At 40.2% G+C, this 22,627-nt stretch overlaps 1 protein-coding gene across 1 annotated transcript; it reads left to right on the top strand.

Moving 5' to 3' along the window:
• Positions 1-16,859: 16,859 nt before the first annotated feature.
• LOC129535992 (olfactory receptor 5BS1-like) lies at positions 16,860-19,583 on the top strand. Its single transcript, XM_088836997.1, has 2 exons — positions 16,860-17,632; positions 19,421-19,583. Exons 1-2 carry the CDS (start codon positions 16,860-16,862, stop codon positions 19,581-19,583), a joined length of 936 nt encoding a protein of 311 aa, XP_088693123.1.
• Positions 19,584-22,627: the final 3,044 nt, after the last annotated feature.

Below are 22,627 nucleotides of genomic sequence, written 5' to 3'. Positions count from 1 at the left end.
CCCACAAGGCTCCCCTGTCCCTGGGATTCTCCAGGCAAGAACACTGGAGTGGGTTGCCATTTCCTTCTCCAATGCATGAAAGTGAAAAGTGAAAGTGAAGTCACTCAGTCATGTCCGACTCACAGCGACCCCATGGACTGCAGCATACCAGGCTCCTCCGTCCATGGGATTTTCCAGGCAAGAGTACTGGAGTGGGGTGCCATTGCCTTCTCCAGGGTTTAGGTCTAAACAAGTCGAATTAAATGTGCAAGACTTGCTGAAGGAAACCCTGGATCTCAGCCCTCTGTTAGGGAAAACTTGTTAGGAAAATTGTTAAACAGAAGTAGAATAAGTGAGACTTGAAAACTGGAAACCTGACTCTGCTTAATGAGTTTTGTTTTGAGGACTCCATTCTATCTTAAAAGACCATGAAATAGAAAGGGATACGGTGCTGGGATTAAAATTCTGAGAAAAAGGACAGAAGGGTAAAGGAGGAAACAGATCAGGGACTTACCAGGAGTTAGTTCCTACTTTATCCAGAACCTTCTTAACATCCATAATGTCATCAGTAAGGTCATCACCAAGCAACTCCAGCAGGAGTTACGGAAGGGAAATGAGAGAGCTAAGTGTTACCCAGAAAAGTAATGAGCATCCCTCTTCTCTGGTCCTTCTCTAAACTAGAGGCTTATGCCTGTTGCCTTTTATGTAAGAAATCCAATAAGGTAATATCTTCCCCTTGGTAAGGACTTCCTTCACTTCTCTGGGGCATCTCCAGAGGAATTCTCAGCTTAATCAAATGAATTACTCTGGAAATGCAGGGTATTAGATTTCAAGATCCCCAAACAGCTCAGATCATCTACCAGTGAACTTTATGGGACAATTGGTAGATTTGGTGGTAATGACAAATTCTAACAGCCTCTTACTCAATACAATCAATTCAAGTTCCATGGCTGATGTCAGGTCCTGGGCAATGAAGCCAGAGGTATGCTTGACACAGAAAAAAGAAACTATCCCAGAGGTAGACAATCTTAAAAAAGAAAATCAAAGTTGGATTCTCACACTTTCCACTTCCACTTCTTAGTGCAAAGCAACAGTGAATAAAACACTAAGAGACTGGCACACAGTATACATATAAGAAAATGAAATTGAAGGGAGTTTTCAGAAATAAACCCACCCATCTATGGTAAACTGATTTTAGACAATGATCAACAACATTAAATTGGGGGAAAATGCTGTTTTCAACAAACAGTGCTAGGCAATTGGCTACCCATGTGCAGAGGAATGAAATTGGACCCTTTCCTCCTTCCACATACAAAAAGTAGCTCAAAATACACAAAAGGCTTAAATGTAAGAAGTAAAATTACAGTCAAAACCTTGTATCCACAGGTTCCATATCATTGGATTCAACCAACTCTGTACTGAAAATATTAGAAAGAGGAAATTACAAAAAGTTTCTAAAGGCAAAAGTTGAATTTTCCACGTGCCAGCAAATTTGTATTGATACATAACATTTACTTTGTATTACAACATTTATATAGCATTTATACCTTATTAATAATTGTAACTAACCTAGAGATGATTGAAAGCATACAGGAAGATGTGCTTAGGTTACATGCAAACACTATACCATTTTCATTATAAGAGACTTGAGCATACATGGATTTTGGTATGCTCAGTGTCCTTGAACCAACCCTCCACAGATACCGAGGAATGAATGTAGAAATGTTCCAGTAAAACATGGGATAAACCTTTGCAATCTGGGTTTAGTGCTGGTTTCTCAGAGAAAGAAAAGAAAGAAAACCACAAGCGATGAAAGAAAAAAATAAATTGGATTTCCTCAAAGTTAAAAACATTTTTGCATCAAAAGTTACAATTCAGAAAGTGAAAATATAGCCCAGAGAACGTAAGAAAACATCTGCACATTATACATCTGATGGATTTTTATCCCAAGAACTTGACCAACAACATAAAGACAAATAACCCAAGCTTAAAAATGGATAAGCGACTTCAACAGACTGTTCTCCACACAAGACATACAAATGGTCAGCAAGCAGATGAAAACATGTCAAACATCATTAGTCATGATGGAGATACAAATTAAAACCACAAAGCCACAACTCCTTCACATATTCTAAAATGGTTAAAATCAAGAAATCTTAAAATAACAAATGTTGACAACAATGCAGAAAAATTGGAACCTTTAAACTTTAATTGTGGAAATGGAAAAGGGTGCTATGTTTACAATATACAATTAACATAGGACTCAACAACTCCACTCCTGTATATAAACCCCAAAGAATTAATAACAGATGTATACATATATTGATAGTAACACTGTTCACAATATCCAGCAGGTAAAAACAATGCAAATGTCCATCAATGGATAAATGGATAAATAAAATGGGGTAAACCCATAAACAGCCATATTATTCACCACAGAAAGAATAAAGCAAAATGGTTTGGCCTCTGTGGAGAATACATGGCAATTCTTCAAAACTTTAAACAGAATTAATGGATGATCCACCAATTTCACATCAGGGTATATAATCAAAAGATTGAAAGCAGGGACAGGAAAATATATGGGTACACTCATAGTCATAGCAGCATGAACCACAAGAGCAACAGATAGAAACATACCAATCTCCCAGGTGGTGCTAGTGGTAAAGAACCCACTTGCCAATGCTGGAGACGTAAGAGAGAGATGCAGGTTCAATCCCTGGTTCAGGAAGATTCCCTGGCTTAGCAAATGGCAACCCACTCCAGTAGTCTTGCCTGGTGAATAGCATGGACAGAAGAGTCTGGCAGGCTATAGTCCATAGCATTGCAAAGAGTTGGCCATGACTAAAGTGACTTAGCATGCACACACACACACCACCAATTTCATAGAGGGTATATAATCAAAAGATTGAAAGCAGGACAGGAAAAGATATGGGTACACTCATATTCATAGTAGCATTAACCATAAAAACAGAAGATAGAAACAAACCAAGTGTCCATCAATGAATGAATAGATAAACTAAATGTGGCATATACACAGTGTAATTCAGTCTTAAAAACTAAGGATACCAACATATACTATTCAGTTCAGTTCAGTCGCTCAGTCGTGACCGACTCTGCGACCCCATGAATCACAGCACACCAGGCCTCCCTGTCCATCACCAACACATACTATTAATACAACATATATTAACCTTAAAATCATTATGATACATGAAATAACTCCAGTTCCAAAAGGACAAAAATTATATGATTCCACTTATATGAAGAATCCAGAGAAGTCAAATTCAAAGAAAGAAAGGAGAATGTGGTTGCCAGAGGCTGAGGGGAATTAGAGTTTAATGGCTACAGAGTTTCACTAGAGAAAATTGACAATTTCTGAACAAGGATGGTGAGGATATTTGTACAACAATGTGAATGTACTTAATGCCACGGAACTGTAACTTAAAATGGCTTGAATGGTAAATGTTTCTATATTTAAGTACAATTTAAAAAGTGAATAAAATGCTGGCACAAACACATGGATGAACATTGAAAACATCCTAAAGGAAAAGAAGCCATACAGAAAAGGGCAGCTAGATCATATTCATCTAGTGAGCTTTAAATCCATCAAGGTTATGAATCTGAGGGAAAGTATAAGTAATGGTTCCATAAAAAGAAAAGTAGATCAGAATGGAAAAAGACATGTCCTTAGAGTTGGGGCCAGCTGACAAAAGTGGAAGTAGGCCTGTGGAGTGGATGATAATGTGGAAACCACACTAATGTCCTCATTTGGAGGTTGCACGCTGGTTCCCTGGGAGCATGTCCTTGTTGTGGAGAAAACACACTAGACTATTTCATGTGAGTGGCAAATGAGTTAAAGTAAAGATGGCTGGAGAATCTAAGAGATAAACAGTACTTTGCACTCTATTGTAATTTTTTTCTATGCTTGAAAGAGTAAACATTACACATCCTTATAGAGTCCAAGCCTTACTCAGATGCAGTTCATACAAAGTCATGAACCTAATTGCTCATATAGGATTCCACCTGTAATTGAGAGGCACCGTGGGGAGATATTAGGAGCCACTATGTCATCAGTGTTGTGGGTGACCTGTATGTAACAGAAGGAATGGGCTTTTTTAATTCCAATTTTCTACAGCATTCCACCAAAAAACTAATAGGACTAATAAATGAATTCAGTGAAGTTACAAAATCAATACACAAAAATCAATTATATTTGTAAACAATAATAAGCCATCAGAAAGAGAAAGAAAACAATCCAATTTACAATTATATCACAAAGAACAAAATATCTAGAAATAACTTTAACTGAGGACTTGAAAGACCTGCACACAAAACCTTAAACACACTGATGAAGAAATTGAGGAAGATGCAAATAAATGGCAAAATACACCACACTCGTAGAATGAAAGAATTGCTATAAATATTAAAATATCCATCCTACTCAAAGTGTACAGTGAAATGCAATCCATACCAAAATTCCAATGGTATTTTTTTATAGAAATAGAGCAAATCATCTTAATATTTGTGGAACCACAAAGGACTCCATATAGCCAAAGTGATCCTCAGAACGGAGAACCTGCTGGAGGCATCTCACAGCTACAGCATCCAAAATGTGGAACTGGCACAAAAACAGGCTCAAGGGCCAGAGGAGGACAACAGCGACCCCAGAATTAAACCCATGTGGATGCGATCACTTAATTTAGGAGAAAGTAGCCAAGAACACACCAAGGGGGAAGGGCAGTCTTCACAATAAACACTGCTTGAAAACTGGATACCACACATCAAAGAGCTACAGACACCATCGACTTTAAGAGAAAATTGACTAAAAACCCAGTTTTCCACAACAAGCCCCTGCGGCATCAGCTGAAGATGGACCCTCCCCGCTCCATTACCAGTCATACACAGGAAGCTTCTACTCACTTCTCACCTTTTACTCCCAATGGTGCTTCCACAGGCAGATCCTGAGGAAACCTGTCAGCACAGACGCAACTTCAGGTTGTCCCACCTAAAGGCCAAATATCGGCGAGCCCTACAGAGACTGAACTCCTGTTGCGTGGACACTTGCCCGGCGCTTCCCAAAGCTCAAGCCCTGGTGGTGCCTGAGGAGACACATCCTTTCAGCTGCTGCTGCTGCTAAGTGGCTTCAGGCGTGTCCCACTCTGTGCGACCCCATAGACGGCAGACTACTTTGAGCGGCGCACAGGGCCAATTTCACAGAGGAAGGTGCATGCGCAGGCGGGTCAGAGAAGTGGGCTCAGCGCCCCCTGTGGTTGTCACAGGATTTGTAGACCGAGTTTTGCTCCCAGTTCTCTGCTGGCCAACCTGCTGAACTCATTCAGCTGTTGAAATTCAAACTGAAATAGAATCAAAGACCCTATAACTTCTCCAAAAACACTTAAAGAACAATTCATTGGAAACTATATACAGTGAAATGAATGTACACATAAACTTCATAACTTAACTCCAAATTCACTCAACATTATTTATAGACAAACTTTAAATGCAAAACTACTCAAAATTAAAGAAGAAAATCGACAAGAGCTTGGGTTTGTAGATCATTAGCTTTGAATTTTAACACACAAAACACAAAAGGCAATCCAGGAAGAAAAGTCATACCATCAGTTCAGTTCAGTTCAGTTCAGTCGCTCAGTCGTGTCCGACTCTTTGCAGACACGCCAGGCCTCCCTGTCCATCACCAACTCCCGGAGTTCACTCAAACTCACCTCCATCGAGTCGGTGATGCCATCCAGCCATCTCATTCTCTGTCGTCCTCTTCTCCTCCTGCCCCCAATACCTCCCAGCATCAGAGTCTTTTCCAGTGAGTCAACTCTTCCCATGAGGTGGCCAAAGTTTTGGAGCTTCAGCTTTAGCATCAGTCCTTCCAATGAACACCCAGGATTGATCTCCTTTAGAATGGACAGGTTGGTTCTCCTTGCAGTCCAAGGGACTCCCAAGAGTCTTCTCCAGCACCGCAGTTCAAAAGCATCAATTCTTCGGCGATCAGCTTTCTTCACAGTCCAACTCTCACATCCATACATGACCACAGGAAAAACCATAGCCTTGACTAGACGGACTTTGGTTAGCAAAGTAATGTCTCTGCTTTTTAATATGCTATCTAGGCTGGTCATAACTTTCCTTCCAAGGAGCAAGCGTCTTTTAATTTCATGGCTGCAATCAGCATCCGCAGTGATTTTGGAGCCCAAAAAAATAAAGTCTGACACTGTTTCCACTGTTTCCCCATCTATTTCCTGTGAAGTGATGGGACCAGATACCATGATCTTTGTTTTCTGAATGTTGAGCTTCAAGCCAACCTTTTCACTCTCTTCTTTCACTTTCATCAAGAGGCTTTTTAGCTCCTCTTCACTTTCTGCCATAAAGGTGGTGTCATCTGCATATCTGAGGTTATTGATATTTCTCCCAGTAATCTTGATTCCAGCTTGTGCTTCCTCCAGCCCAGCATTCCTCATGATGTACTCTGCATATAAGTTAAATAGCAGGGTGACAATATACAACTTTGACATACTCCTTTTCCTATTTGGAACCAGTCCGTTGTTCCATGTCCAGTTCTAACTGTTGCTTCCTGACCTGCATACAGGTTTCTCAAGAGGCAGGTCAGGTGGTCTGGTATTCCCATCTCTTTCAGAATGTTCCACAGTTTATTGTGATCCACACAGTCAAAGGCTTTGGCATAGTCAATGAAGCAGAAATAGATGTTTTTCTGGAACTCTCTTGCTTTTTCCATAATCCAGCAGATGTTTGCAATTTGATCTCTGGTTCCTCTGCCTTTTCTAAAACCATCTTGAACATCTGAAGTTCACGGTTCACGTATTGCACGTCCAAGTGACGGTGGCTGCGCAAGTGCAGGAGGGCTGAGAGGAGCTACTCCTCATTCAAGATTAGGAGGGGCGGCCGTGAGGAGATACCCCTTGTCCAAGGTAAGAGAAACCCAAATAGAATGGTAGATATTGAGAGAGGGCACCAGAGGGCAGACACACTGAAATCATAATTACAGAAAACTAGTCGATCTGATCACATGGACCACAGCCTTGTCTAACTCAATGAAACTAAGTCATACCATAAGCATTCTAAAAATTAAAGATTACTACTATGTGAAAGAGCTCATTCAGAAAATCAAAGCCAAGTCACAAACTGGGAGAAAAATATTTGCAAACACATGTCTAATAAGGGATTTGGCTCAAAAAATACAAAGACTTCTAATACAAATAATCCCATTAAAAATAGGTAAATATCTGAATGGACACCTGGCTAAAGATGATGCACAGATTATATACAGAAATATACCAAGGATTGGGCTGAGGGGGCTGGGGCAGAAAACCATGGTCCAACTAAATTCCCTGAGTCAAGTGTGACCCTGAAGTAGTTCTATCCTCCCCAGAGGCCTTAGAGAGACGGAGAGGGAGGAAGGAAAAGAGAGTTAGTTATGCTTAAACCTAACTAAAACCCTAATCACTCTTACCATTTTCATCCAATATGGTCTAGGAAGTCTTAGCCATTGTAATTAGATGGAAAAAAATAATAAAAAGAATCTGACTGGAGAGGAAGAATTAAAATTTTCACTGATAATAGATGACATGATATTCTATGCGATGATATGATAATATCATGATATGACATGATAATCCTGAAGACAACACTCCAAAACAAATAGAACTCATCAGAAAATTCAGCTGACTTATAGAATACAAAATTAACATATAGAAATCTGTCATAATTCTATACACTCATAACAAACTCTCAGAATGAGAAATTAAGTAAACAATTCCAATGACAGTGAGATTAATAAAAATAAAACACCTAATAATACATCTAACCAAAGAGGTAAAAGGCTTGTACTCAGAAAACTGGAAGACAATGATGAAAGAAATTTAAGATGACACAAACGGAAAGATATACTGTGCTCATAGATTTGAAGAACTTGTATTGTTAAAATGATTCCACACCTCAAGATGACCTAGTGATTTGATGTCATTCTTATCAAAATACCAATGGAATATTTCAAAGAAGTAGAGCGAAGAATTCTAAAATGTATATGGAAACACAAAACAACCTGAATAGTCAATACAACCTTAAGAAAGAAGCACAACTCTGAACATAACATGCTCCCTGATTTCAAACTATACTACAGACCTGGAATCTTCAGTCATATGGTATTGGCACACACACACACAAAGAAAAAGTTCCACACAGATCGATGGGACTGAATAAAGAGCCCAGAAGTGAACCCACACTTATATGGTCAAGTGATCTATGACAATGGAGGTGAGAATATACAATGCAGAAAAGAAAGCCTCTTCGATAATAAATGGTGTTGGGAAAACTGGACTGCTGAATGCACAAGAATCAAACTAGAATCTTTTCTCATGCCATCTACAAAAATAACCTCAGTTCAGTTCAGTTGCTCAGTCATGTCCAACTCTTTGCAACCCCATGGACTACAGCACGCCAGGCCTCCCTGCCCATCACCAAACCTCAAAATGATTCAAATGCTTCAATGCAAGATCTGAAGTCATGGAACTCCTAGAAGAATATATGGGCAGTATGCGCTTTGACATGAGTCTTAGCAATATTCGGGGGAGATCTCTCTCCTCAAACAAGGAAAACAAAAGAAAAATAAACCACTGGGAATCCATCCAACTGAAAAGCTTTTGAACAGCAAAGGAAACCACTCACAAAACAAAAAGGCACCCAACTGAACATGAGAAAATATTTACAAAAAAAAAGAGAATGAAATCTTGTGACAAGAAGAACTGACCTAGAGGATATTATGCTAAGTGAGATATGTCAAATGGAGAAAGAGCAATACCTTATGATGTCATTTATATGTGTATAGAATCTACAAAATGAGCAAATGGATGCATAGATCCCAAAAATATGCTCGTGGTTGCTAGAAAAGAGTGGTAGGGGGATAGCTGAAATAGGTGAGAAAGATTAAGAGGTACAAAATTCCAATTATAAAACAAATGTCATAAGAATGTAATGTACAGCATATGAAATATAATCCATAATATTGTAAAAACATTGTATGGTGATGAATGGCAACTAAACAAATCTTGATGATCATTTTGTAGTGTATAAAAATATTGAACCACTATGTTGTATTCCAGAAAGCTAATATAATATTGACAGTCAATTATACATCAATCAAAAAAAGAAGAAAAAAAATACTATCTTAGAAAAGAAAGAGTGCAGTGAGGTAAAAAGCAGATGTCAGATGAAACTGTGAGAAGATGTGTGTTGAAGACTGTGTCCGCTGAAGTTCAGATCTCAAGTCACCCAGATAAATTGAAGGACTCAAAGAGGTAAGGACATTTGACACTACTAGAGAACTTGCTTGTATCTTTGTTTAAATAAGCTTTATTATCTGTTTAAAGAAGTGTTGTTGTTCAGTCACTAAGTCGTGTCTGACTGTTTACGACCCCATGGACTGCAGCACACCAGGCCTTCCTATCTCTCACAATCTGCTGGAGTTTTCCCAGGTTCATACCCATTAAATCCATGATCTCATAAAACCATCTCATCTGTAAAGAAGTGTTGAGTTCAAAGCAAAATTGGGTAAGGTACAAAGAGTTCCCATAAGCCCTCTGCTGTGACCTGGTTGATTCTCCCATCGCCCCCCATGGGTGCTCAGAGCCTTCCACATTCAAACTCTCCTATCAACATCCTGTGTGGTGGTCACACATCATGATCACCAGAGTCCAGAGTTTACATTAGGATTCACACCTGGTGTTGTACATTCTATGGGTTTTGATGAATGTATGTCACCATGAATACATCCTACTGAATAATTTCACTGCCTTTAAAATCCTCTGTGCTCAGGATATTTATCACTCCTCACCCCTCAACCCCACCATGAGCCCCTCACATCCCCACTGATCTTTTCATCCTTTCCATGGTTTGCCTTTTCCCAAATGTCATACATAGTTGGTAGGTACTCTGTGGTATGCCATCTTTCCAAATTGACTTCTTCCAGTGAGTAATACGCATTTCAGGTATCCTACCTGTCTCCCCATGGCTCCCTATCTCTCTCATTTCTTTTTGGTGCTGAAAAGCATTCTGTTGCATAATGCATAGATATAACCAAGTCTATTTGTCCATTCACCTCCTGAAGGACATCGTCATTGCTTCTAAATTCTGGCACTTAAGAAGAAAGCTGCCATAAATGTTCCAGTGCAGGTTTTTGTGTAGATGTAAACGTTCAATTCATTTGGGTCCTTTGATTCCAAGTATTTCGAGGGCTGGATTTTATGGTAAGAATGTATTTCATGTCGAAAGACACAGCCCATATTCACAGAGTTTCTGAAGATGGTAGCTGAGAGCATGTCTGCCTACTGAAGACTCAAGACAAGTAAAGGGGTAGAATTATAGATGCCAGCTAGAAAGATGACTCTAAGACAAAAACCTTACCTCCACCTTCTTAGAGTTGAAAACTGGTCCTGAGAATTAAGGGGATACAAGACATATTCACAGGAGAGAAGCATACATATTTATTCCCCATAAGTTGCATGTGCACCTTTCTAAGGAAATGAAGAAAGACCAAGAGAAGTGACAAAACCTAAATGTTTTTCTATTGGGTTGAAAAAGAGAGGTGATTGTGGGAAAGGAACTACACTATGCAGGGAGGCTAAGAGCGGTAACTGATGATGAATAAGTTTGTACAGAATTCTCTCATTCTCAGTTTTCTGTCCTTGATAATGATGTCACCCTCCTTCTAGGGAGGCAGGACATCATCAGTAGGGGTTAAGAAAGGGAAAGGACATTTTACATACATATATGCATACACGCCTAGACCCATGCAGACAGAAAAATAGAGAGGCAGAGACAGAGATAGAGAGACTGAGAGCCAGAGAGAAAGAATGAACCCAAGAGAGAGGGGATGAGGAGAAGTCACAGACTTTTCATGAATCAGTCTGTATATTATAACCCAGTTACAATTTCCATCCACTTGGAGGGGTGGGGATTACACAAGCATGCCTGATCAGGAGCCGGGAAGCCTGGGGGACATAATGGGGGCAGCCCGCCACATAGACCAAGATGAAACACTAAGACTTGAGTCTAAACGTACATAACAAGAGGACCTGGAAGGCTGTATGCCAGAGGGGACAACGTCTGAATTTCATTAACTTCAGCTTCCCCAGGGAGGACTGGGAAACAGGCAGGGAGGGGAGTGACTGTCCCTTGATCTCAGAGTAGGCCCAGGCTTGTTGCAGTTGTATTCTGTGCTACAGCAGCCCTTTATAAATATAATCTTTCCTTCGCTAAGTCTGTCCATGAGCCTTGTGTGATACGAGCCTATGGGCTTTACAGGCAATATATGTGTATAAGATCTATACAGTTGATGACCTTTGTAGAAAGTAGACACCAGAATGACCCCCACTATTCAGATGGGGAACTGGGAGTCCCTGAGAGGTACATGGCTTGCTGAGGGTCACATCACCGTTGAAAAGGAGGAGCCGGGTCTGAACCCATCTATATCCTCAAAGCTGGGGCCCTTACTACATCCAGGCCTCCCTGAAGCTATGGAGTGGGTTGTGTTGGTATCACTGTGCATGGACACGGCATGCAGTCATCAGCTCAAAGGTGCCCTTTGGGAGCTTTGTGAAAGGAAGAAGCCCAGGTAAGGGGACCCCATGAAGTGACCTCATTTCCCTGGCAACAAAACCAACAATCTTGGAGCCTGAGTAACAAGGCAACCACATCTAGAGTTGCCCCCTACCCAGCTAACTTGAAAACTCTCAAATGGACATGTTCTGCTGTGTCCCCATATTCCGACATCATGGCCTCAGGAGAACCCATAGTGAGAGCCTTTACTGACACTGCCGGCATTGGGTCAGGTCTCACCCCAGACACCTATGGCTATTTGCCTAGAGGGACCCAAAGGTAACACAGGGAGGCCCAGAGTGGACTAGCCCAGGCCAGGACACCACTCTAATCCCACTTGGGTAGTCTTATAACTTCACACAGATAATGAATTTTAGCCTAATTCATTATTGGTATGAAGTTATAAAAAACTACAAACTATGTAATTTGTATTAAAATGCAGATATATTTCTGAGTCACTCAGAAACAGCAACAGACTTTATATTCTTGGGCTCCAAAATCACTGCGGATGGTGACTGCAGCCATAAAATTAAAAGATACTTGCTCCTTGGAAGAAAAGCTATGACAAACCAAGACAGTGTATTAAAAAGGAGAGACAGGTAACACTTTGCCAACAAAGGTTCATATAGTCAAAGCTATAGTTTTTCCAGTAGTCAGGTACGAATGTGAGAGTTGGACCATGAGGTTGAGCCCTGAAGAACTGATGCTTTCAAACTGTGGTGCTGGAGAAGACTCTTGAGAGTCACTTGGGTAGCAAGATCAAACCAGTTAATCCTAAAGGAAATCAACCCTGAATATTCATTGGTAGGACTGAAGCTGAAGCAGAAGCTCCCATACTTTGGCCACCTGATGCAAAGAACTGATTCATTGGAGGGTGAGGGTGGGATGATTTGGGAGAATGGCATTGAAACATGTATATTATCATTTGTGAAACGAATCACCAGTTCAAGGTCGATGCATGTTACAGGATGCTCGGGGCTGGTGTGCGGGGATGACCCAGAGGGAGGATAAGGGGAGGAGGGAGGTGGGAGGGGAGTTCAGGAGGGGGAACTTATGTACACCCGGGGCAGATTCATGTCAATGTATGGCAAAACCAACCAATATAATACTGTAAAATAATTAGCCTCCAATAAAAAAAAATTAATAAAAAACAAAGAACTGATTCATTGGGAAAGACCCTCATGATGGGAAAGATTGAGGGTAGAAGGGGAAGGAAGTAACAGAGAATGAGGTGGTTGAATGGCATCATCAACACAATGGACTTGAGTTTGAGCAAATTTGGAGAGATGGTGAAGGACAGGGAAGCCTGGCATGCTGTAGTCTATGGGGTCGCAAAGAGTGAGATATGACTGAGCAACTGAACAACAGCAACAATATTTCTGAACAATATATAGTTCAAACTCTTGCAATACAAGTTTTACTTTTTACTTTTGTCTGTAGTAATATTTCCTCTTACCCTTTGTAGCTCAGAGATTATATAATGCACATCTCAAACATAATAGACTTACTTCTGAAGGCACACCAAAAATAATGTTTAACTGCAACCTTTTTTTGGTGATAGGAAGATGGAAATAATTGAAGTTAGTTAGGACCTCTGTTTTAGGAAGATAAAGGATAAAGCTATTACAGAAGAGGTTCCAAAATGAAGTGAATCAAACAAATTAAAAGATTATTCTTTTCTGAAGCTCAATAGTATTGGATGGTCCAGAGTGAAAAACCCAAGTTCCTTGCATATTGTTGCTTTGTTATCTCCTAGGGATTTATTCAATCAACCATCATTCAGTCCTTATCTGTGGCAAAGACTGATAATTGCTCTTCAATACCTGTCCTTTTCTACCTTTGAATAAGTTCATGTTTTAAGTACTTGACTGTTCATGTAATATAGAGATTACATTTTTCAATCACATGTGATCAAAGTGTCAATGAGTTGATAATTGTTGAAGCTGGGTGATGGATACAGAAGGATTATTACACTATTCTTTTTACTTCTATATATGCTTAAATTTTTCCATAATAAAAAGTTTCTACCACAATTAAAATTTTAAGTGTTGTGTTTTCCTTTTTAACTGAAAGTGAAAGTGACTCAGTCATGTCTGACTCTTTGTAACCCCATGGACTATAGCCTGCCAGGCTTTTCGGTCCATGGAATGAATTCTCCATGGCAAGTACTGGAATGGATAGCGTTTCCCTTCTCCAGAAGATCTTCCCGACCCAGGAATCAAACCCCATCTCCTGCACTGCAGGCAGATTTTTTTACTGTCTGAGCCACTAGGGAAGCCCTTTTAACTGAAGTTAGATGATTTCAAGTGTTGTGTTAATTTCTGCCATACATCAAAAACATTTACACATTCTTTTTCCCATTATGGTTTATGACAGGATATTGAAAATAATTTCCTGTGCTATATAGTAGGACCTTGTTGTTTTTTCATTTTATATATACTAGTTTGCATCTGCTAACCCAAAACTGTTTTACAGTTTTTAACCTACTTGGATTTTTTCAAATTGCAAAAAATTAAAGAATTAATATTGGATAGCATAATAAATTTGTATTTTTGCCTGTTATCATGAAGTTATTTAAATACACTTTTTCATTTTTAAAATACCTAAAATATCTTTTTCGTATTATATCTTTTATATTATATTTCCATAATCACAAATATTATTTAAAATTGAACAGAAAGAGGAATTCCCTGGTGGTGCAATGGATGGGAATCTGCCTGCCAATGCAGGGGACATGGGTTCAATCCCTGGTCCAGGAAGATTCTATGTGCCACAGTGCAACTAAGCCCACAAGCCACAACTTCTGAGCACATGCTGATGAGCCCTCAGTTCAGTTCAGTTCAGTCGCTAAGTCGTGTCCGACTCTCCGCGACCCCATGAATCACAGCACGCCAGGCCTCCCTGTCCATCACCAACTCCCGGAGTTCACTCAAACTCATGTCCATCGAGTCGGTGACGCCATCCAGCCATCTCATTCTCTGTCGTCCCCTTCTCCTCCCACCCACAACCTTTCCTAGCATCAGAGTCTTTTCCAGTGAGTCAACTCGTCGCATGAGGTGGCCAAAGTATTGCAGTTTCAGCTTTAGCATCAGTCCTTCCAATGAACACCCAGGATTGATCTCCTTTAGAATGGACTGGTTGGATCTCCTTGCAGTCCAAGGGACTCTCAAGAATCTTCTCCAACACCACAGTTCAAAAGCATCAATTCTTCGGCAATTAGCTTTCTTCACAGTCCAACTCTCACATCCATACATGACCACGGGAAAAACTATAGCCTTGACTAGACGGACCTTTGTTGGCAAAGTAATGTCTCTGCTTTTTAATATACTATCAAGGTTGGTCATAACTTTCCTTCCAAGGAGTAAGCGTCTTTTAATTTCATGGCTGCAATCAGCATCCGCACTCAAGCTGCAACAAATGAGCCCCTGTGCCACAAATATTTGGAGCCCATACAGCCTAGAGCCAGCAAGCTGCAACTACGGAGCCTGTGTGCTGCAACTACTGAGCCCGTGTGCTGCAACTAGGTGCCCGTGTGCACATAGATCCTGTGTTCCACAGCAAGAGAAACCACCGCAATGAGAAGCCCATGCAACACTGCAGTGAGAAGTAGCCCCCACTCTTCACAACTAGAGAAAGCACACGTGAGCAATGAAGACCCAGTGCAACCAAAAGTAACAAATGAATACATACCTATTTCTAAAAAATTTAACAAAAAGATAAGAAAAAGGAGGAAGGGGAAAGAGAAACGAATAACAAGATTTAAAACTAAGAAACCTTAGTTTTAAGGTTTCTAAATCTTAAAAGAGAGACTCTGTTTATGGAGTCTCTTATAGAAAAGACTATATCTTCATCTTTAGAAACTCTTAGCCACCCAAGGGTACCTCTTGCAACCCACTGAAACAAGAGTAATACAGGGAGGAATGTTGGCCCTAGAGAACTCATTCAGATCAGAGCAGACCTCCTGCTTAGGGGCCTCTCCAGGGACCACCAACACTCTCCAAGGTCTAGGGCTGAGATCAAGTCCCTCTGGCCATTGTTATTTTGGAGGCAAAGTCAAGAAATTTTCCCATTGGACAGGACTATAGGGATATTTCCTTGCTCAAAATCTCCACCTCTGCATTTTCCAAAGGAAAGACAAAACTGTCAGTAGTCCATGAAGCCCTAGCCATATCTATGGCTTTTGCTCCAGTGTTAGAAAGAATGCCATTCAAATATCCACCGCTGAGCGTGTCTCTTGTTGGCCTAGGGAACCCAGGTGAAGACAAATATCCTTCTTGTTCAGCTCCATCTTATCTTAAAACTATCCAATCTGGGAACTGCTGAGTATACAAGCCATAAACAGAGATCAGATTCTCATTTATCCTCCTCTTGAGTTACCCTTCAAGGGGAGAGAGGGGAAACCAATATCTTGCTTTGCTCTGCACCAAATCCTCTTGACTGTTCATTTTGCCACATGTTCTAGGTGGTCTTTTATCTCCCCTCTTTTTCTCTTTTACTATCTCTGTGATACACAGAATGTGGTCCAAATTTGACTTGGCTTCATCCAAATCCTCTAGTACCAACCCAGAGAATAGCACAGTCTTCATGGACTCTCATGTTAAGTGATGAGATTACAGTGCAAACAGTGGACATTATAAATTCACAGAAATCTTGGAATGGGAAGCCCTTGGAGTCACTGAAGTACACAGCCTTTGCCTCCCATTTGACGTCTTCCTCCTGGCTGACTTCCATGAAAACAACTACTCCTGTGCCATTTCTGCTTCTGTTGACACAGAAGGGGAGAAAGTTTCCATTTAGTACCAGAGATATCCAAGGAAGATTGGCTCCCAATCTGTAGAATTTCTAAGCTGGAACAGACTTTAAAATGTCTAGTTTTTCCAGATTTTTTTTTTAATGAGAAACCCAAGTGACTGATTCACGAACTTACAGTGACAGAGAACAGTGCTCTGGAGGCTATTTACAACTCTCTTCCTTTCCTTCTCCAGTCTGAATAACCTCTTTTCTCTTCTCCTTCCTTTCTAGGTTTGAGCCTCTACATCTTCCTTCCTACCATCTCCACCGCAGCCAACAGATTATTGCTCTGAGCAGGGCAGGACTGATGAGTTCTGACATAGCAAGTTTGCCTCTGCTACACAGTCTGTCCTGGGTCAGCCCTGAAGCTTTATTCGTAACACCTCATCCCCAGCCATTCTCTGAGACTCATAGCACTTTGGAGCATTCTTTTCTGTTCTTGTCCTTCCAAAGAGAAACTCCAGGGCTCCATGGAAGCTGGCAACACAACCAGAGTCACTGTGTTTGTTCTCCAAGGACTATCCAACAACCCTCAGATCCAGATAGTACTGTTTGTAACATTCCTGGTGGTTTACCTCCTGACCCTCACAGTGAACCTGCTGATGCTGCTGGTGGTCAGGACTGACTCCCACCTCCACACCCCCATGTACTTCTTCCTCAGTCACCTCTCCCTCCTGGACGCTTTCTATGCCTCAGTCACTGTGCCTAAGCTGCTAGAGACCCTGCTTTCCAAGCAGAAGACTATATCCTTTCTTGAATGTTTCATTCAGATCTTCTTCGTTATATTTCTTGGGGGCACTGAAACTTGCCTCCTTTCAGTTATGGCCTATGACCGGTACCAGGCTGTGTGCCACCCGCTGCTATATGTCGTGACTATGAACAAGAAGGTGTGTGCTGGCTTGGCAGGAGCCTCCTGGGCCATAGGAATGGGGACTGGCCTGTTTAACACCATCCTTCTAGCTCAGCAGCACTTCTGTGGCCCCAACCTTATCCGCAGTTTTGCCTGTGAGCTTCCCCCAGTGCTCCTATTGCCCTGTTCTGACCCCTATGTTAGTGTGTTCTCCATCCTCACCACCATGGTGGTCCTGGGCCTTGGCACCTTTGTCATATTGGTGGGTTCTTACACCTGTATTATCCTGACAGCCCTGGGAATGAACTCTGCCACAGGTTGGAACAAAATCTTCTCTACCTGCTCATCCCATTTTCTTGTGGTCATCATCTTTTACGGTTCCGGAATTTTCAGGTATGTCATTGCTAAAACTTTGCCTACAAATGCAGTGTGTTTTTCACACTAAGTAAACTTGCCCTGTAGACAGAGCATTGCAAAGTAGCAGGAAAATAATTATACTGGAATCAGTAAGCTTAGGTTCTAGTTCTGCCTCCACTGTGGACCTGATGCATGAATTATTTTTTAAAAAATCCATTTTCTTTCTGAGGCCTCAATTGTCTAATTCTGCAAAATAAGTTTATACAAGAAGTAAAGACTTTCTTACTTTCATTAACTATGATTTCAGAGTCATCAAAAGAAAATCATACAGCCTTTTGGTAGACCTTTATTAGTGCTAGACAAAAAAATAAATAAATTATATCATCCTTGCAACAGATGCCATTTCTGTTTCCTACTGGAAATTGATGTCTCCACAGCTTATTTCTGCCTTAACTATTTATTAGGCATTTACTGTATAATAGCTGTTTTACACAATCAAGCTCAATTTTAGTATACATCACACCACACCAAAAGAGAAATATTATTAATCTAATTTTCTCATAAGAAACTTGATTTTTAGGAGTAACCAAGTACCCTACAAAACTTTCCAGGACAAGCTAGGAATGAAACCAAAATAAAAACCAAGTCTCACTGACTTGACACCTCAAGCTCTTTTCTACCATGTTTCTCTCAAACATAAACAATACCTGATGAGTCCTTGCTTCCCAGGGAACAGAGTAACTAATGGCCTATGCTCTCTACTAGTGAACTGGAGACGGATTTACAAAAATTGCTCTAAACTTCTCTCACCTGCTTTTTTTTATTTTGGACAGAAGTCATAAGGTGTGAGAGGATATGGAATAGTCTAGGAGAGCTCACCTGAGCCTGTGGAAAAATCTCTTGAGCTCTCTTTGCCTCGGTTTCCTCATTTTCCCAAGGGGTAGGAGATTTCTCCCACCTACTTCACAGATATGTTAGACGAGTGAAATTAAAAGATAAAAAATGACAGTAAGATGAATATCTTTCTTAACCAAGCACACCAAACCCAAAAAAGAATGTTCCAATGATATTGGAACAATTGCAAAAATAATTTTTTTCTAATGCTTCTTTGAGAAATACTTCTTGTGATACTTAACAAAGTACATCCAAATTTTAATACTTACTATTTTGGAATCATATCTCATGCTACATACATTTTTATAGTTCACTTTATTTACAAAGCTTGGCTTCTTTTCTAAGCCAAAGACAAATATGTTAAAAAGGACAACATTTTATTCCACTAAGCATTGTAAAAATAAAGTGCTGTGATTCTGGGTTAATTCACCATAAATGTTTGGAAAAAATGACAACATTATTGGACTAGCATATAGTTTTGCATATGCTAGTCCAACAATGGAACTATCATCACAAGATGGGAACATACAGTTGTGTATATGAGAAAAAAAAGAGAAAAAAAATCCTCATCATCATCATAACCATTAAGAAAAGACACTTTGAAATGTATGAATTGCAACAGAAATTCATGAAATCATTTTTAGTTCTATTCTAACCTGTAGCACTTCATATGCCTCAGAACTTCCTTTTGCATCGGGGTAGCTCCTATAATGTTTTGCACAAGATAATTCATGTATGGAAGTGTTTGAAGGCAGAAATGACAGACTTCTCACTGATAATAAAGTCATTTCTAGATGCTTCTACTGATGATAGCTGACTCAGCCCTGAGGATGCTCTTTGCCGAATCTAGGATGGGATGGACCTTGCTGCCAACAGCATTGTGGTCATTGTCCTGAGCTCATTTTTTCCCTTTGTGCAATTCCTTTCAAGGTACATGACTCCAGCTTCTGGCTCAGCCCTGGAGCAAGTGCTATCCATGCAGTACAGTGTGGTGACCCCACTACTGAACCCGCTTATTTACAGTTTGAAGAACCAGGAGGTGAAGGCAGCTCTTAGGAGGAGGTTGGCCAGGAAACCCAGGCTTACCTTCTAAGCCAAGCTCTACTGCATCCTCATAAGAGGAGGAAAAGTCATGAGAAAGGAGAGGAGACAGAAAAACCTTCATCTCAAAGCTATCTCAGCATGAAAAACAGAAGCCTTAGTTGCTCTAACCCCAGCGTCCTCCCCTAGTCAAGCAAAATGGAAAAACCTCCACAAAACTAATGGCATCCATCCACAGAGGACCCAGTCACCACACAAGAAAATCTTCTCAATAAACATATGAAGGGTCTTCAAAAAACTAAAAATGAAGCCACCATATGTATCAGCAATTCCATTTCTGGGAATACATTCAAAGGAAATGAAACCAATAACTCAGAAATGTATCTGTACCTCCATGTTCATGACAGCATTATTTATAACATCCAACACATAGAAAGAACCTAGGTTTCCTTAATGGATGAATAGATAAAGAAGGCATGGATAAAGCAATGGAATATTATTCAGCTGTAAAAATTAGGAAATTCTACCATTTGTGATGACACGGATGGACCATGAAGGCATTTTGCTCAGTGAAATGTCAGGCAAATAAAGACAAATGCAATATGATCTCACATACGTGCAGAACCTAGGGAAAACCAAACTCTTAGAAAAAAAGGTCAGACATATGGTTATCAGAGATGGAGGGTAGGAGGAAAGGCAATTGGAGGAAAGTAATTAAAAGGTATAAATTTCCCATGTAAGGTAAGTATCAGGTGTAATGTACACTATGATGACTATAGTTAACAGCATTGTATGATACATATGAAATCTGATAAGAAAGTGAATCCTAACTAGTAAAATCACAAGGAAAAAAGTTTTTTCTTTTTCTTTTCTTCTTACTTTTCTTTGTATTATACCTTTACGAGATGATGGAATTTTTTGAGGAATAGAGAAGATTTTCTTATGAGCCAAACTGAGGACTATAGCCTAGAAGACAGCCTCTCAGATAACTCTGAGAAACTGCATGATTTTTAGCATAGTCATATACCTTATCAGAACACAGAACATACATCAAACATTACCCAGGTATATTCCTTCAAGCTTCCAAAAGAGACAGGATAAGTAGACATAGAATGAGACAGCAGGACCCTGGTGTCTAGGAAAGGAACCTTTCTTCAAGGGAGTTAAACACAGATATCATAAGAGAGTTTTTTATCTTTATCTTCAAAACAGATATTCTTCACCTTAATGATTGAAACAGACCTACTGTGTGTGTTTGACAGGCTCTTCAGATTCACACAAACTCCAGGCTGAACCATGTATAAGCCAAAACTCAATGTGTGAAATTTTCTCATTCAGAGCTAACTTTCAAGATTTTCCCAATTAGAAGTTTTTAGATGATGGATATTAACTGAACCTATTGCAATACACATTTATGTGTGTGTGTATTTATACTCTTATGCTGTGCACCTTAAGCTTACACATTTATGTATGCCAATCAGCTGTCCATAAAACTGGGGGAAAAACAGTAAAGAAAATCTTCACAGCTCCAACAGCCATTTCCACCATCTTTCTCCTCTCATTTCTTACCCTTTCAACCCCTCCTCTTTTGCCTCTCCTTCAATCTTTTACTTTTGTTTATGCACAAAGCAGAAATCCAACCACTAGCAAATCTCCCACTTCATTCTGAGAGAGTCTTATCTTAGTACTGAGACCCAGCTCCTTCTTTGTTGCCATACAGAAAACTGCCTGGCAAAATCTACAGCTCCAGAGTAACCTGGAAAGAAATGAAATAAAAATAAGTATGTTTCCAACTGTATTATTCTTAACTAGTAATACCTAAAGTAGAACATAGCAAATAATAAATCCTGACTAACTATTTGTTGATTAAGGGGTGCATAAAAGAATGAATGATGAGTCTGTCTCAGGAGTCCTTTCCCTTGCATGATCCTAGGAAAGAACAGGGAATATTTTCCTCTAAAATGTGAGTCTTGAGAGTAAAACCCTATCTAAGAGATTCTGCATCCTCAGTATCTAGTAGTTCCTATTATTTAATAGGCTCTCAATTAGAATACAAAAAAAAATGAATGAGAGAGAAGGGAGTGAGAGAAGGAACATATGAAGAGAAACATTTAATTTAGCCCAATAAAATTCCTGCCTTCACAACAATATAGATGTCAAAGGAAAGCAGCATGGAGGAGAGATCAGGCTAGAAAAAGAGAAAAACAGTCTTTATTTTGGTACACCATCCAGGGTCATCTTCACAAGAGGTTGCTGAAACACGTGCACTCTGACCCCCTGTCCTAAGTTTCTCCATCACCCACCTGAGTCCAGACAACTCCAGATCCCTAACGGGTTCAAGAACTGTTCCAAGCCTAGAGGAAGGAAAAGTTGGAGAAAGCAAAACTAATGCTCAGCTGCCACTTCATCTCCCATTCAGCTCCAAGAGAGTTCTCAGAAAGACAATAGCAATCCACTTCCATGCCAGCTCCCTCACGTCTATCTGTTCTCGATCCTTTGACCATCAGGCTAAGATCCTCTCCTCAATTGTCAGTTTTCTTCAGCAAAGCCCTCTGAAAATCAAGTCCTCATATGCGGCATACTCCAGGCGAAATTTCCAAAATGAGGCTATTTCTCTGGAGATGAAGGCCAGGGCTGAGGAGCTAGCTAAACAGTTCCAGTTTCAGTGGCATTTCTGCTCTGCACACTTGGTGGAGCTGGTGCTTTACATTTTCCAGAGCATATGCCTTCCTGAGGGTGTAACTGAGGCAAAACAATAAGCAGATTGTGAGGTCACTAGGAGGAATGGTCATTCAATCCTGCCTACCCCACACACAACACACAGGAATTATTCCTAAAACCCTGTAGATTGGGGAAGACTATTATCTCATAATTAGGGGAGAAAATACATGCAATATCCCTGGGAGATGTGTCACATTGTGTTCAAATTCAGATTAAAATCATATGATGAAAGCCAAGTTATTTCCTGAGAGTTTGGTTTCATTAAGTATAGGAAAGTGCTGTCTTGTCCACCACTTGCCAAGGCCTTTATGGTCCTTTAATAGGCTATGGAGGCTTCATTTGGGAGCTGCTGGTCCCTAAGACAAGAGAAATATG

Source organism: Moschus berezovskii, chromosome 6 (genome assembly GCF_049115385.1).
Source record: "Moschus berezovskii isolate FMDL1 chromosome 6, NW_MosBer_1.0, whole genome shotgun sequence".
NCBI classification, from domain to species: Eukaryota; Metazoa; Chordata; class Mammalia; order Artiodactyla; family Moschidae; genus Moschus; species Moschus berezovskii.
The sequence above is the reverse complement of the archived record's forward strand: the minus strand, read 5'-3'. Positions and strand labels throughout refer to the sequence as shown.

Excerpts from the sequence above, each read along its gene's own strand:
- LOC129535992 (XM_088836997.1), top strand. The coding sequence starts at position 16,860 with ATGGAAGCTGGCAACACAACCAGAGTCACTGTGTTTGTTCTCCAAGGA. Across the intron at positions 17,633-19,420 it reads TACGGTTCCGGAATTTTCAG|GTACATGACTCCAGCTTCTG; the intron begins GTATGTCATTGC and ends ATTCCTTTCAAG.